This window comes from Astatotilapia calliptera, chromosome 7, assembly GCF_964374335.1.
Source record: "Astatotilapia calliptera chromosome 7, fAstCal68.1, whole genome shotgun sequence".
NCBI lineage: Eukaryota > Metazoa > Chordata > Actinopteri > Cichliformes > Cichlidae > Astatotilapia > Astatotilapia calliptera.
Genome location: NC_137428.1, coordinates 19,156,951 through 19,173,096, shown reverse-complemented (window position 1 = coordinate 19,173,096; position 16,146 = coordinate 19,156,951). Strand labels below are relative to the sequence as shown.

At 41.5% G+C, this 16,146-nt stretch overlaps 1 protein-coding gene across 10 annotated transcripts in view; it reads right to left on the bottom strand.

Moving 5' to 3' along the window:
- Nucleotides 1–14,108, bottom strand: part of rapgef1b (Rap guanine nucleotide exchange factor (GEF) 1b) — a 45,006-nt gene extending 30,898 nt beyond the window's left edge. For 8 of the 10 annotated variants that reach the window (XM_080303582.1, XM_080303586.1, XM_080303587.1 and 5 more), the window contains exon 1: nt 13,022–13,191. In XM_080303582.1, the coding sequence (XP_080159708.1) occupies nt 13,022–13,052 (31 nt within the window). In that variant the 5' untranslated portion in view covers nt 13,053–13,191. Of the gene's footprint in view, nt 1–13,021; nt 13,192–13,795 lie in introns of those variants that run through there. The other 2 variants (XM_026173405.2, XM_080303585.1) reach the window with 1 other exon arrangement.
- Between the last annotated feature and the right edge of the window lie 2,038 nt (nt 14,109–16,146).

Genomic DNA, 16,146 nt, shown 5'->3' with positions numbered 1-16,146 from the left:
AGTAACAGAGTATCTAAAGACAGTTAAAATTGTTTTTTGTCAAGTTGTCTGTCATGTGGCTTAACTGGACTGGACAGAAAATTAGCAAAGAAGGCCAAACAGTCAAAGAAAAACTCTGAAAGACCCTCAGAATGCCTGGAGAACTGTTGCTCAAGTCCACCTGGAAGCAAAATAGAAAGAAATGAGGAATTTTTGCACAGTACAGTAATGAGGCACTGGCTAACAGCTAACTTAAAAGTAACAGAGGAAGTGCAATGGTGGAGTCCATAGTTAACCAGCTGTGCTGTTTGAGCATGAAGTTCAACGACGAGGAGCCACAGTGAGGCCGAGATCATCAAATCCACTCAACCAGCAAGTAAATGAGATACAGATACTAAGTGCTCGAGTCTATTGCAGTCCACTTAACAAATGAGCATATGAGACGTGGGAGATCGTTTCTGCTTGTGGAATGCAATTATAAATGATAAATTTCTTTGGCCATTCAATTCTCAACCGAATTCTGAAGTGCAAAATAAAAGGTAACGGGCAAGAAAAAAAAAAAAAAAACTGAACTGGCATAAGAACAGTTACAAAAAAGAATTACCACCAACTACAACCAATTTGCAGCTGTCAGACTGATGAGACACTTTCAAAGTTAATTTATATTTAAATGAATACTTTGCTCAAGTGATACATTTCCAGCTCATTTGTAGAATTCAATTACTCCACAAAAACTGGAGCGACAAAACTCAAATGGGTTTCTCACATTACATCACATTCGTTTTACCAAAGCAAAGCATTTATCACGTTTCATTTCTAAGCACACAAAAGTACACGCTTATTTTTATCCCCTCCCAAGTCAATCTCTGTTTCAATAAAGCACGCCTCAGCCGATACTTGCATAAGCATGCCCTTCAGTATGTCAGTGACCAGGAACGCAAACCCCACCAGCCATGGGTCACTGGTCAGGAGCAAATATCAGTGTGGTGATGGAGGTGCTCTGGGTGCTGCGTTGCATGGTAACAGAAGGCCTGGTCAACCGTGGCTAACAGAGCATGACCGCACAAACACAGGCAATCTATAAAGCACATCTATAACACAAAAAAGCTAATCAGATCCATAACTGTTTAGAGAGGTTGTGGCTGGTCATCTGTATGCGACATGAAGATGAGCAAGTGAACAACAGACAGCAGGGCAACAATAACAAAAAAAGAGAAAAAGACAGTCTCTTTCCTGTTTCCTGACTGTTTGTGCAATTTGCTTTCAGATCTAAGCAGACAGCAGACAATAGGCTTATGATTAAGAATACTATCTATATCTGAATCGGTATCTATAAAGGGAAACTCCTGCTTTGCAAGAGAGGCATCATTACCCTTATGAGTCACAAGATTGCAGAGATAAAAAGATATCAAAAGCACCTTCTCCCACTTTCTCGCCTTTTTTTTTGTCACTTTGGAGTTACGGCAGCCTAGAAAAGGCATAGGATAACACTAAACATGCAGATACGATCTGATTCCCAATATGACAAACAATGGCAAAGAAAGAAAGAAAGAAAAGAAAAGGTGTGAAGAATCTACAAAGTAACCTGAAACTATAATTATCAGAGAGGGGAGGAAAATATGTCACATTAGGCCACAAAAAGAAACAGAAAAATCCAGCCTAATCTCTTGGTGACACATTGCATTCTTGAGTCTGTTTGTTTGTGATCTGAAATGAGCTGTGCATCTTAAACCCACTTTGAAACAGATAGTAATCTGCTATTCACTGACTTCTCAATCCATCATCCTTCATGGAAAAGTAGCTTGAAGCAATGTTCAGAGGCAGTATTTTACACACACGCACACTCTGAAACAGAACAATGATGGGAAACAAAGTGGTATAGTCTCAAAACAAAAGTCTTAAATTAACACATCTACATTTAAGGCTACTGAGGTTAGAGTAGACTATGCACGCTTCCATAATTACACAGCTTGCAGATGAGATGCGGTAGATGATGTGTAACATTATTCAGGGTAGTGGGTCAGTGTGGAGCTCTGGATATGCTGGCATGCTGCAAGTCAGTGAGTTCATTCATGCAGCTCTCTTTGCTTAAAGACTGGTAATAACTGTATATTTTGCAGCACGTAAAACAGCTTTTTTTCTTAGTTTTATAAGATATACATGTCACAGTAATAGTGTGTAACCCTTGTATACTCTGGATGCAAGAGCGACAGATCTTTAAGACTTGCAACGCCACCACGATCCCGACTTCACTGCAGATACGCTCAAGGAAGTCTTTTTTTCTGTAAATGAAGCTATTAACACAGCATGAGTCAAAAGTGAGTCATTCCATTAACTGCTCTGGTTAAGTAGCTTTTAAGGAATGTTTGATCATTTTGATTAGACGCTGGGTGGATTTTAAGGCCGTATGCTATTTAACTGATGCAGGTCCTGTGTAGCCTGGTGGTGGCGTTTCAGAAGAGGGTGGGACCATTAGGCCCGCGTATTGTGTGGTGGCATAAACATTTACAAGTCTCGAGCCTCAATGCCTCCTCTGTTTAACTATAAAGCCAGCAGAACTCAATCTTCCAAAGCTCTGTGTTTCTGGAGCTAACACAACCTTTTCCCCTCTGCTGCTGCAATAGGAAGGTGGTTCATTACTGATAGCATTTCTTCTTCTCTACTTACTTTGTGCTGATAATGTCTGTCACATTGTTCGTCTGTGTTTCCACACTCTGTAGATCTATGACTAACGCTACACACTCATTTATCCTCTTCACTCACTTTGACTCGCTTCCTTCACAATAGTATGATTCATTTAAAAACAATTATTGCAATACACTGTATATGCTTCAAGGATAATACCACACTGCACTGGCTATGCAATATTATGAGTATTTAGATAATCCTCACTCTTGGATGCTTTCAGTATGGGTCTGTGTATTAATGGCAGGCAGGGGATGAGCTAATGGAGCTATTTGATGGAAGCGCTTGGCAGAGAATTTCATACAGGTTGTACTGAAAGCTATGGAGTGAGCCCTAAGGTCTAGTTGACTCAATTGTCCTCTGTGTCAGAGCGCAGGAACCCACACCAGCATCCACAGTCACAAACACAAAGGTTCTCCAAACTATTCAACCATGAGCAACAAAGGGTTGCAGAGGGGATGCCTTAAGGTCTGATTTTCAACAGCATCATCAACGCACAGAAAAAACATGCTGGAAGCTTCTGCTGACCCAATTGTTAATTTAAAAAAGGGAAAATGGTGACAAAAAGGGGACAAAGGGCTTGAATAAATAAATAAATTATCGCACTGTTTAAACTGTCCAGCTTTTCACGTACAAAGCAAAAGCATGATCGGTAGTGATGCAGTTAGCACGATGTTCATTAGATGCACTGGGAGGCGTAACGTTTTGCAAACAGACGGCAGCATGGTGGACAAAGGATAGCCAGCCGGCAAACATCCTGAAGAGAAGCAATCTCATCTCAGCCAGTGCAGTGTGAAGCACGGGGGGAGCAGGACGTTCATGAAGCAGTATAAGGATTGATTTATTCTTATCCCCCCCCCCAAAAAAAGTTGCGGCAATATTGCCAATCCCTGAGCAAAACAGAAATTAGCTACAAAATCTAGAAACATCATGTTAAAAGCTGCCATGTGCATAGGGCTCACATCTCGTGCACACTGTGTTAAGGCCAGAGGACATCAGCACATCACATAACACAGTGCTGAAACTGAAAAATATACAAAACCAGGTTTCAGAATTGTTCTCTGGCTACTGTGTAGCTTTCCTTTTTATTTACATATGCAGCTATTTTAAGATCTAGTTTGTAATGCGAGTCATCTTCCTGCTAAAACAAAAATGACCAATCATTTGCTCATTCCACCTTCTTGACAGTGATGAACTCATCTTTTTGTTTGTCTTCAGTAACAGAGAACAATGTTTCCTTGGAGTTTTAGAGCAACCGTTTTTCAACTACAAGTTGATTTCTTCATGATGGGATTTTTCCCCCATTTCCAGAAGGACAAACGATTATCTGAGAAAATAATCAGCAGATTAATCTACAACGGAAAAAAAAAATCATTAGTTTAGCACCTAATTGTGATATTGATGGTTTTGTCATCTAGGAATCCATAGCAGTATCAGCTAATGATTCCATTAATGTGATGTGAGAGGCAAACGAGGCCACAGAGCAGCACACTAAAGCTTTACTGGAGGGCAGGGGCAGTATGATGGAAAGGGTTAATAGCGGGGTGGGGGAGCGGAATTCACACAACATACACTTACACACCATCCTGGGTACCCCTCCTGTTCCTTCCCCGCTGACGCCTAAGTCACTGCTATGATTTCCTGTCCCTCGTCTCCCTCCCCTCTTCACAGCACAGAGCAGCCTGGACTCTGTAACTAACCCCCACATAACAACTTACCTTATAAAAATAGGTGGTGTCTAATAGCACATCACTAACAGACGCACACATTTACACAAACACACACGACACAAAGCAGCTCACTGCGATACACAACCACCCAACACAAACATGCTCAAACCAGCCTGATCCTTCAATTGACCTTCGGGCTGCAGCAATTTACTGCATTTTTTAGCGATCCATTTAAAGCTAGCTTTCTGAACCAATTCTTTCAGTAAAGTGAGACAGACAGTGTGGCAGGCGGCAGGTTCACCTGGGGTGAAACCGATAGACTAAGAAGCACAAAGTGCTATAAATACTCAGCTTGTCAGTATCTCTAACATCAAGCAGCACCAGAACAGAGACACTGCAACAGCTAAAAACCCCCTGTGATCTGCTGAGAATGAATTCAGAGTTCTCAGAGAACGGCAGCTGTTTGCCTCTTGCCAAACAGGCACTATAAAGCACTTGAGATAGGAGAACGATCCTACACACAGACAAACAGCCACAAGAGAACCGATCACTTCACTGTTGAGCACAAGACAGAGACAGATACAGAGAGGCAGAGAAGCACAGGAAACAGTAAATGGCCTCAACAGCAAGGAGTGGTACCACGCTCTCCATGTTAGAGAGCCGCACAAAGCCGATCTTGTCTGTGCAGCGGGCCACTCGTCATCCACTTGACACTTTGTGCACACAAACAGCACTGGATGAGACTGAAAGAGAGATGCCACATAATATATTTAATCTTACAGATCAAATGCACCCTGGCATACCAAACTTTGTGAAAAATGTCCAAATGTAGCTTCTTAAAAATAGCCTTGGATGACAGACGTGTCCTTTACAAAGACAAGACTTGCCCACGTATAGACACTTATAATTAGGCAGCGGTCGTCTAAACTGTACTAGAGAGATTTGAATCACTCATACACAAAAAGAAAATTAAATGCAACTTTGTAATTACTTCTATATTAATCCGTAATAACACATTTTTGTGTCATCTTTTTCCAACTGTGGAAAAAGATGACACAAATTTATATTATTTTTGGAAAACAGAGATCGATCTGTAGTCTACATGCTAAGGTTGGGCCACGGGATATAAATACTGTCAGTCAGTGATTAGCTGCAGGCTTTTATACATGTTTGTATGGGGGTTTTGAAAGGGCATCGTAGGAATCACCGTTTTCAATGAGTGAAATGTAGTCTGGCAAAAATCTATGTTAATAGTCACTTCCTAGTTACTTCCTAACGCGCATAATCGTTTATGTCAGTGTCAGCTGCCTCTAAGTGTCTGAGATTTGTTTTGTTTTTTAGTTTTTTTTTTAAACCAGACAAAAGCTACAACTGTTATTTTATTTTTTATTTGAACTGTTAAGCAGGCTATTATTAGCTCATTCTTGTCATCTGTACCAGTTTACTTGCTCAGCTGATGTCTGTCCACTTATCTGACATTCCACGGGTAAAAAGAAAAAGCTACATATTGCTGTTTCAGATGAATGAGGAAAGTTGCCTCTACATAACTGCATATCACCTTCCAGGGTTTTATTGATGTGCTGTTATTTTTGTCGTCTGTTCTTCCTCAGTATGCAGACACACTGCAGCAGACAGCATGACTGCACTTCCAAAAATAGTATGGTGGGCCCTTTACAATACATCTGACGCTATAAAATGATATCTTCATTTTATGTTTATGTTTTAAACAATAGAAAATTAGGCAGGACGCTTCCAAAGATAGAATCAGCATGGACAAGTCTAAAGACAAGCATTTTGGATGCTGAGGCTTTTGTAACAGAATTTAAGGGGAAAAAAGAATCAGTGAAATTTAACTCATTATTTGCTGTGAGATATCAGTCATATGAAGAGAAACAGGTCAAATAACAACTCAAAGTCTTCTCAGGCCAAAGCTGATAAATTATGTGATTATTTTGCCTTTAACCTCAGAAACATTCCATTTATTTCTGTTCATCATTGCTGTTTTAAAAGCACATTCACACATTCAGGTTGTATAAGAATGAACATCCAAGCAGAAGTGGGTCAGCGAACACTGAAACAAACAAACAAATTCCTGGATTTTGTCCACAGGGCTACAAACTCATTCAGTCACTGGCGAAGTCAAGATTGTGCGTGTTTGCATGCATTTCATCTACAATCTGGGATTAATATAAAGAAATCAAACCAAGGATTCACATTCATCTACAACCAAACAAAAAACACCCACACCCACATGCACCTTGACAACAAGGCTGACTTGTTTGCAAGCAATGTCAACTTCTCTCGCTTACCATTCCTGATTTAGACTGGTGTCGGAAACTGGCAGCAACTGTGGGACGTCCCCTTCATTGTATGCCAGCTCCCTGACCCAGCCATGCCACCCTGGGGTCTACATGATTTGACACACTGAACGCAGGAAGGCACGCACACACACATGCACACTAAGGCGCAGCTTGACAGAACCCACCCCCCCGCCTTTAAATAGATTTCTACATTTTCCGCCTTTGAGATTGCTGCTTTCAGGCACACCAATGCCACTCGCCTTTTCTCTCTCTGTGTCCCTGCTGCTCACTTTTCTTCAATAGAAAACTCAACATAGACAGATTTTTCTTTTCTTTCCTTCATCCTTGCAATGGTCAGTACTGTATCTGCAACACACACAGTGCAGTCCCCTGTGTGGATACGCAAAACACAAAATACCCTGTTCCCTTCAATCAAATTTCCATAATATCAAAGTGTTAGAGTTACAAAGCGTTACAATAGTGCGTTAGAGCGCTATTGTAACTCAGTCCGAAACAAGAACTGAAAGACAACATCATTGGACACATTTGGAGTTTCAGTAGTGGTTCTCTGTCACACCGCTTTTACTTCTACAATCTCATCACAAACACCAGCAGTCTGAGTGAGGATGCTGTGGGTTCTGGCAGATGGGTTATAAAGACCGTTTGATACGATGCGATCGTTCAGATAACAAAGATTTGGATTTAGACGAGCGAATTGAAGCAGCAAAAAAAGACTTTTAGGCAGTGTGCAAACCAAGTGACACCAAAAAACAACATAAACAATAAGATCCAGAAACTGTTTATTTTGAAATTAAAGCCTCTGTAGTCAAATCAGCAGCTAATAGATGAATAACTACAAAATATTGTCCTTCTGCAGTATGACCAGCTACTTGTGTTTGGCCTCTGTGCATCTGTTTGAAACACATTACTCACGCTACGGTCTCTGCAGAGGGCCATCATGACTACAGGGTCTGGGCAGCTCAGGGTACACAGACAAAATACACACAGTGAACACTGACTTTTGTTGCCTGCTGGGTTGAAATACATAGATTTATTAGGCTGAGCGCACCACAGACTGTGTGTTTTCAAAACAAGGTATTATGGCACTCGGCACTGTGTAATTACACAGCGATAGACTCGGCTACCTTAATTATGGAGCCTCTATGTTATACCAGCTCATCAGGGTGGATCTGTTCACGCAGCTTTAGCAGGAGGAAAGAAAAAAAATCAAACAGGGTTAACCCCAACATGTGGGTCAGAAAACATGCCCAGTTACCAAGGTGAGGCGAGGCAGGCAGCTTGGAGTTAAAATACCAAGATTACAGCTCCATAGCGCACATTTTCTGTATTGTGTAACAGGATTAAGACCAAAGCATGCAGGCACAGTATCAGATCCTAACCTGATGAGCCAGGATTAGAGCAGTTATGGCTTCTGTCTACATTTTTTTTCGGGGGGGGGGGGGGGGTAAATAAGGCAAAGAGGAAGCCTGTGATTGAAGGCTGTGGCCCCGCAGAGCAGCCTCCTCAAACTGGGTCCACCCAAAGCTTCAGCAAAGCAAATGAGCACCTTCCATAAAGCCACACGACACAAAAAGCACAGAGAGGAATGTCCCCTGCATTTTATTCCACCAGCGAAGGCTCCAAAGCTTGCAACCGCAGACTCAGACAAATAATCGTCACAAAAAGCAATGCGTGTATGCGTTTATTTTAACATAAACTGCAGAATGAGTGTAACGCCATTAAAACTTTTGAAACCTGATGAGGGAAAAACAAAAAAACAAAACAAAAAACAAAAAAACAAACACACTTCACATTTCTAGTAATGCTCATCTGCTAAAGTAAATGTCCTTGTCTAGTTTCTTCTTTGGGTATTCGAAGTCATTACGAGTTAAAATACCCAACATGCTTGTTTCTCCAGTAAAACAAATGTACAACTGATCACCAGCAAAAGTGCTGTGTGCTGTCTTTACCTGTGTCTTCATCTAAATCACCCTGCAGAGAGGAGTCTGTGTCCTCTGAGGAGGCCTGGCTCCTCCAGCTTATATTGCCCATCCAACAGTCCACGCAGCAACTAGTCCAGGTGATACTGATGCTTACGCCCTTTGTATACTGTGTCGTAGGTCACAGTGGCATTTTTTTTAGAGCTCTCTCTCACAAAGGCACTGCTGAGAGTTAGTCATAACTAACTTAGCCTCATGATCATCCTCACTTGACTCAGCCACGTTACACAGGACTTCAGAGGAAGAGCCACATATAGCAGTGACACAAGTCAGGAGGAGTCCAGAAGCATTGTGCTTTTCCCAAATCCAATGTGTTTTATATTCATATTCTTATAAATCTTGACTTAAGCAATCCTGGAAGGATGTCTGAGTGGGTGTCGTCACTGGTCCTGGAGAGAGTCCAACACTCCACAGTTATCTGGAATGGAGAATGCACTCAACAGTAATAAGGAAATGAGACGGCCACCTGCAGGAATAAACGACCTGCTCTCTGGCATGTAGGCCAACACGCAGCAGTGAACTCAGGGGAAGCATCTTCTTTCTATCCTTTTGAGATAGATTCAACACCTCAACAAAGTCTCTCAAAAACACACGTGGAAGTTGAGAGATGGGGAATATGACCCGCCAGTGACATACTGCTGCACTGAATTACACGTGAGACCACTGAAAATTATCTCAACTGCAGTCTTTCGCTCCACCTGGAAGGTGATGAAAGCACCTTAAAAATGTTCATGTTACAAAAACCCAGACTTCCCTTCGCTTCTAATCGATTGCCCTGGTCCAGCCATTACGCCACATGTAATCCATCCATTTCTCTATCCGATTCACTCTCTGCTCACAGACTTTATCCACCCTCTCCCTTTCTCTTCCCAAGCTCTTTTCCCTCCCTCTTTTTGCATTCCCATACACGGCACCAAAAAAAATAAATAAAAAATGTAATTACAACACAGCTAAACCTATATGGGAAAAGCAAGCCTCTCATTCTGTGGTAGAGGGAGGGTGAAATGCTTGCTGCCATCAAACCTCAAAATTGCAGCATGACAAACCAGTGCTCATAGCTTGCTCTGTGCAACAGTGGGATCACTCATCAGCAATGTGGGCAGACCGAGTTATCCCGGGGAACCCTTTTGTAATCAGGACTGCTTTAGCTCTTGCTCAGAGTTTTTTTGACCCAGGCATGCAGAGCTCGGCATTTACGGACATTAGGAAAAAGAAGCTATTTTAAGTCTGAAGCAACGAGCTAACCGCTTAGCAAACGAGTTTCACACACACACTTTAGTTTTAGCTCTTGTAATGCCTGACAGTAAACAGTGCAGCTAAGACCCTTTCAAAGGGTGAACCACAGATGCGCACTGCCACACTATGCAGCGAGGGGGGTGCAGGGAGTCTAAAATAAGGAACTGATGGATCAGTTCTGCCGCTGCGGCTGGCTACTACCGTTGACTGTCCAGTAACAGAAGAGTCCGCAAGCTAATTTTAAAACACTGCACTGCTGCTCTCACGACTTTCTTACCAACACTGGTGTGCCAAAATGTGTCGTGTCACAACCCCAGTCTGCATGAGGGAAATTTTTGCAACCGTGAAAATCTCAACAATCTTTTCATAAGCAGCTTTTCTGGTGTGTTTAAATGTGTGTTTTGAGCTGTAAAGTGTGCACAGCATCCAAGCCTAATGCGAGTGGGAGAAAAAAAGAATTGTTCTTCTTTTTATTTCATTTTTATTTATTTTTTATTAAATTAATTTTATTAAATTATAAAAATTTTATTTAATTCACAAATGACTACGTGCATCTTTGAAATAAATGCCGCTCACGGGATAGAAATATAGTCTTGTAGTTCATCTTTAAAAAAAAAAACTCAAGCCAAAAAAAGCAATACAGCACGTCTTAGTCGTGATCACCTGATATTATAATAAAAATTTTTTTTTTTTTTTAAAAGACATCTCTCAGTATTTTGTATATCGTTAACAGGCTAATGTTAGCAGACTGAAATGAATAAATTAAGCACTGACAAACAAGCCCAGCTAGCCAACACACACACACAAACACACATGCACCCCCACCACAAAAACATGTTACAAAACTTTGCACTAACGCCGGCCAAGTGACTACAATAACTCAACCCAGAGCTGGTATGGTGTTTTAGAAAGCAGTGGCTAAAGAACAGATGCTGTTCTCTGCTGCTAAAGAAGTAGTAATGTTAGTGCATTAATGTAGCTAACTTACCTAAAAACAAAAACAAATACTAAAAGATATCGAAAAGCTGCACTGTCTCTCACATCACCTTTAACTGTACTGTCACTGAGACAGTGCATGAAAACTAGTTATTATTATGACTGCTATTATTAGAAAGACACCGGTGAAAAGAGCAGTGGAACTCTGAGGTTTGAGCAAAATAACAATCTTTAAAGTGTACAAAGGGCACATATCCTGGCAACGGGGAGCAGTTAGAACAGATTTTTATTGACCCGTGCAGTTTTAGAATGGTTTGTGTGAATGAAGGCTTCCTACACATGTAGACAAAACAAGAACGGAAATACAAATCGAACGAAGGAAAACTCATCCCAGGTGATGTGTCTCTGTTTTTATGCGGAAGATCTTCCTGAAAAGTGGATTCTGGGTTGGTTCTTCAAAGTGACGCTAAATGGGTTTTCTTTCTTAAAATTTTGTATCGCCTTCATTTCAAAAATTAGGCCATCTTGACAACAACAAATCCCATTTCAGGACTGCTGCGCTAAATGTTTCACATCTTAATTTAACTGCAACAGTGGAATCATTCTAAGTGGGTCATTTAAAGTATGACATCCAACAAGTAAACATACGGTACGTACATAAAACGCTGCGGGATTAGAAAGTGTCTGAGCAGAGTCTGCAAGTCACAGTGCAGCACTCTCAAAACCAGCCAGAAATAATTCCCGTCAACAATGCATCGTTCACCAGTGATAAGCAGTGGATGAGAAGTATTTTTAACTTTTGATCAATGTCAGCACCCCCACAACTATTTATACTACTAATCATGAGCTCATTTAGCAACACTCGGAAAACTTAAATTGCTTAACGCACTGAAAGACAGGAAAAAGAGAAGAAGAAAAAAAAAGATGCCTTGGAGCTATTAATATGTGCTGACACTGCACACCAACCCAGTCATTCAGCTCACATCATGTACTATTATTAAGGCAGGCTACCTGACAGCATCTTCAAGTTTTAGCTTACACCAAAATGTGATCACACAGACTCAAAGCTTTTAAGCCTTCTGAGAAAAGCATTAAGAAACAGCTTCGGCTGTCTGGCTGCTGTTACGTTTTTTGGGGGACAAACACCGCAACACACTGAATCTGTTTATGGATTTCAGTTTTGGGCTGCTTGAGTGATGAAGTCATGTCGGTGAGTACGTAGAGAATGGGATTCAGCGCAAGAACCATCCATCTGATTTCATCAGAGGTGACACGCCTGGGCTCCACCGCACATGAGGTTCGCTTTTGCTTCCCGCGGGAAGGGCAAATTAGTGACTGGGTGACACCATCCCCGGTAATCGGAGGAGTATGTTGATGCAGCTAGTGAATTTGGTGTCCATGTGTTTGCTCCTCAAGGCACCATTCTGCCAGCGACTAAAACTGTCACCCTGTTTCTATCCAGTCTCCAGAGACGAAGCCTTTCACACTTTCTCTCACACTCAAGCACTGCCTGCTGCAGAGTTTTCTGTTCTGAGTCCCAAGTCTCGCCCTTCCCTGTTTCCATTACACTAGCAACCACCACAGTGTGTCCTTGGGGACATATTTGGGATCAATAGGCAGATGAGAACAGACCAACAAGTAAACAACTGGGAAGAATGGAAGCAGGGGAGAAGTGATGGTTTGGGTACTTGCTTTTAAGTTATCAGTTAAGCAAAGAGTCTACAAAAAAAGAAAACAAAATAAAAAACTCTTGCATTGCCTCTGACTTTTCATTTAGTTGTGACCATATGTAGTCATCTGTCCGCAAGACACGAAAGGAATCGGAAACTTTTACGCCTATGAAGAATGACTGAGCTAGTGGAGGATGACACTCCCTCCCCTCCTGTTATTGGGGGCTCTCAGTGTGTGTGTGTTCGCCTTTTCGCCCACTTACTGCAGGCAACACTGGGCAGGACACTATGTGGAGCGAAGCAAGGAGACAGCTGCTGGAATGGGATGCAAGTGTAGCTGACGGGTATAAAGTTTCCTTCCCAAAATCCCATCCATACCCCAACACTACTGCGTTTCCTCCCGTAGTGATTGTGCTCCGCAGTGAGAGTGAAAGTGAGAAAGTGAGCGACACAAGTAGACAAAATGAAAAAAATAAAAATACGGGTCAAACCAACAACAAAAAAATGCCACGTGCACAATAGTGAAAATCAACACAAATACACACCCAGCAGCCCAGCGCGTGAACGCAATCCCATTCCAGGGGTAACAAGGCAGCTAGCCTTAGCCAGTAAAAGCTAACCTTGAGCTGCTGCTAGCTAAACCCGTCTTTAGATGTTCGCGGACGGCCAATTGGGAAGCAGGAGAAAAATGTCACACGATATATTCACTCATTTACGCGTCTTCCAAAGGGGAAAAAGGCGAAACACACGTGTTTCCTCTTGAGTGAAATTCAGAGATTTGTCCCGAGATGGTTAGCAACGCTCGCAGACAATCAAACCGGGGTGGTGTATTTACGACCCCCGTACCGAGAGTGAATGGAGAAATGCCGGTGTAGTACCATGGAAGAAAAGCCAGCACGATTTTTCTTAAAAAAAAAAAAAAAAGCTATTTCCCCGGATTAGCTCGCTAAACTGTTTTGAACACGAGAAGCTGTATTATTTTAACTAATGGATCAGTTAACCAGCTCTCCTTAAGTCAGCCTTTTGGTTTAAAAACGGGACAAAAAATATGAAAATATCATTAGCCGCTACCAGCTAGCAGACGCTTTATTTTAACTGGATAGCCGAGAAAAAGAACAATCCGTGAGGCCCAATTAAACCACCATTTACACCCAACACACTCATCCAAGCTTTATCTGGAGCACCCCCTTTTTTGTTGGCGTATGTGTTGATCAACAGACCCCCATAATTTAATCCATCCGAGCCCCGTGTAAGGGAGACCGTTATACAGTATCCCGAAGGTGGAGCGGTGAGGTTCAGTCTAGCCGGGCAGGACTTACCTTGCTTGCTCTCTATTTTTCTCGACATTTTCGTAGCCAGCAGCTGTGATCCCACTCGCAGTTCAACAAAACCGTAGCTACAGACGAGCCTCGCCGTGCCTCTCCTCGGATTATTCCCTCATTTTCGATATGTTGTTGTGTCCACGAGATGATTCCGCCCCGGTTAATATAATATATTTATAGGCCACAGACATTGGTACGGTTATAAACTGCCTCCGTCCGTCTCCGGGTAATTTTCACTGGATACACACACACTACGCTCACGTTAATGCCTTGAGCGGAGACTCGGCTAGGGTAGGCTATCATCCAGTGCAACAGCGCCCCCTTGCGTCAGGAATTAGCCACGCCATCTGTCAACAAGAGCATGGGCGTGTTTCGATTTCAGTTCAAAGTTAAAGCAAGCCCCGAATGTAAACCATACTGATTTTGCAAGTGCTGTTGCACACAGTCTCATAAATTAAGTCATCTGTCTTTTTCATGCAATTAAATAATAATAATGTGGAAATTCACCAATCATCCATTCACCCATATATCAATCTATCGCAGATGGAAAAAAATGCAGAGTAGCCTGGACGGCAGCGATTTTTTTAACCTCATCAATTTTAGCAGCAGAAGGCTAATGAAATGATGGAGTGCGCAGGCTTCGAACAGCCATTTCAGCAGCTCGGTTCAAAACCAGCATCATGGCCGAAAAGACAGAACAAGTCTTAAAAACTAGTAAAAGCTCCTGAAGAAATCAAGTGTTGCACAAAAAGATAGATCAGGGGTGTTGATCGGTGTGATCATCAAAACAAAGCAATGGGTCTCTATATAATAATTAATAATTAATTTAAGGTTAATAATCAGTTTCAGCAAATTAAAAAGATTACATCGCCACTGATGTTTAGATTGCGAGGGATCTAAAGGTTTAAAGCTTTACTCACAGACATTTGGTCCTTTTTTCTTGTTAATATCTATGTTATTCGCATGTTTTGGAATAAAGTTGAAAAGCACATAACGATTAAAAGTACAATACCTGGTTAAATGAAGGAACCTATCTAAACAGACTTGTGAGCGCTAGAAAATGCATGGACACTTCGCAGCTTTTTTCTGGAAGTGTAACTGGTTTGCATTTTTTTTCCTTGCACATGTCTTTTCACTCTGCGTGTATACACTAGTTTGCATTTCTTCCTATTAAAAGAGGGTTTTTCTTTTCCGCTGTCGCCAAGTGCTTGCTCACAGGGTCTCTGATTGGAGGGGTTTCTCTGTAGTACTGTAGGGTGTAGTACTGTAGTATTAAGCGGTTACAGTTAAGGTTAGTGTATTTCTGAACACATTTTTCCTCTCTAAGGCACTTTCAGGGCAGCTTTTACTCTGAAAAAGCAGGATTTCTTGTATTTTTGCTAGTATACTTGCCTAGAGTTCAGTGTGTATGTGTGTGCAGTGTTTTGACCAGGAAACCAGCCCACACATCTTGGCTGCATCTTATCCTCCAATCAATTAAGTCAAAAGATAATGGTACGGACAACAGCCAGAGTAACTCTTAATTAGATTTCCCCCCCATAAATGTTTTATACATAGCAGAGGTGATTTATGCTTCGAGTGTTATGAATCACTACTGGCCGTTTGAACATTTAGCATCAGCTCTAGTTTGTATATCTAGAGGAGAACCTGTCATTTTTTCCTACATTTGATCTCTAATCAAATGCCAGTAAATAACAGCATTCACAGAAGTTCTTTTAAATAAGCAAGAATTGTGATTTTAAAAGTGGTAGTTGAAAATTGTAATATTTCAATAATATCTATGTCTTCTGTCATAGACATTTGTTTTTTGTCGATATCTTTTGGCTCATTTGAGCTATCCTAATAAGTCCTGATGTACTAAATAGAGGACATCGTGGGCTTTCCATTGATATGTCATGTGTTTGGGGGCGTCTTTTAGCTCCAAAAGGAAGGCAATCATAAAAAAGTGGAAAGATTCACTGTTCCTCGGTTCTCGGGAGGATATATTAACGTCTGCTTTGTAATTACAGAGTAGTTTGAACCATTTACAAGTTAAATGGAAGCACACAGCCCCCTGTTGGGCACGCTAAAACCTTGCTTAGATGCATATACTACAACTACATTTTTCTTATTTTCTCCCTGTTACCATTCATGTACTGCATGTGACAGGAAAATTAAAGGCCGAGTAGAAGAAGAAAGGGGAAGCATAGCTCTAATTTGATGCTCGTTTCAACTGCTGACTATGGCTTTTGCTCACTTAGTGCTTCACATTATCCTCTCTATTAAAGTGCAACCATCTAGATTATGTCTTGAGTGTACCAAGACGAAGCGAGCATGCCATATCAACTTTTTATGAATAATTGATCTGA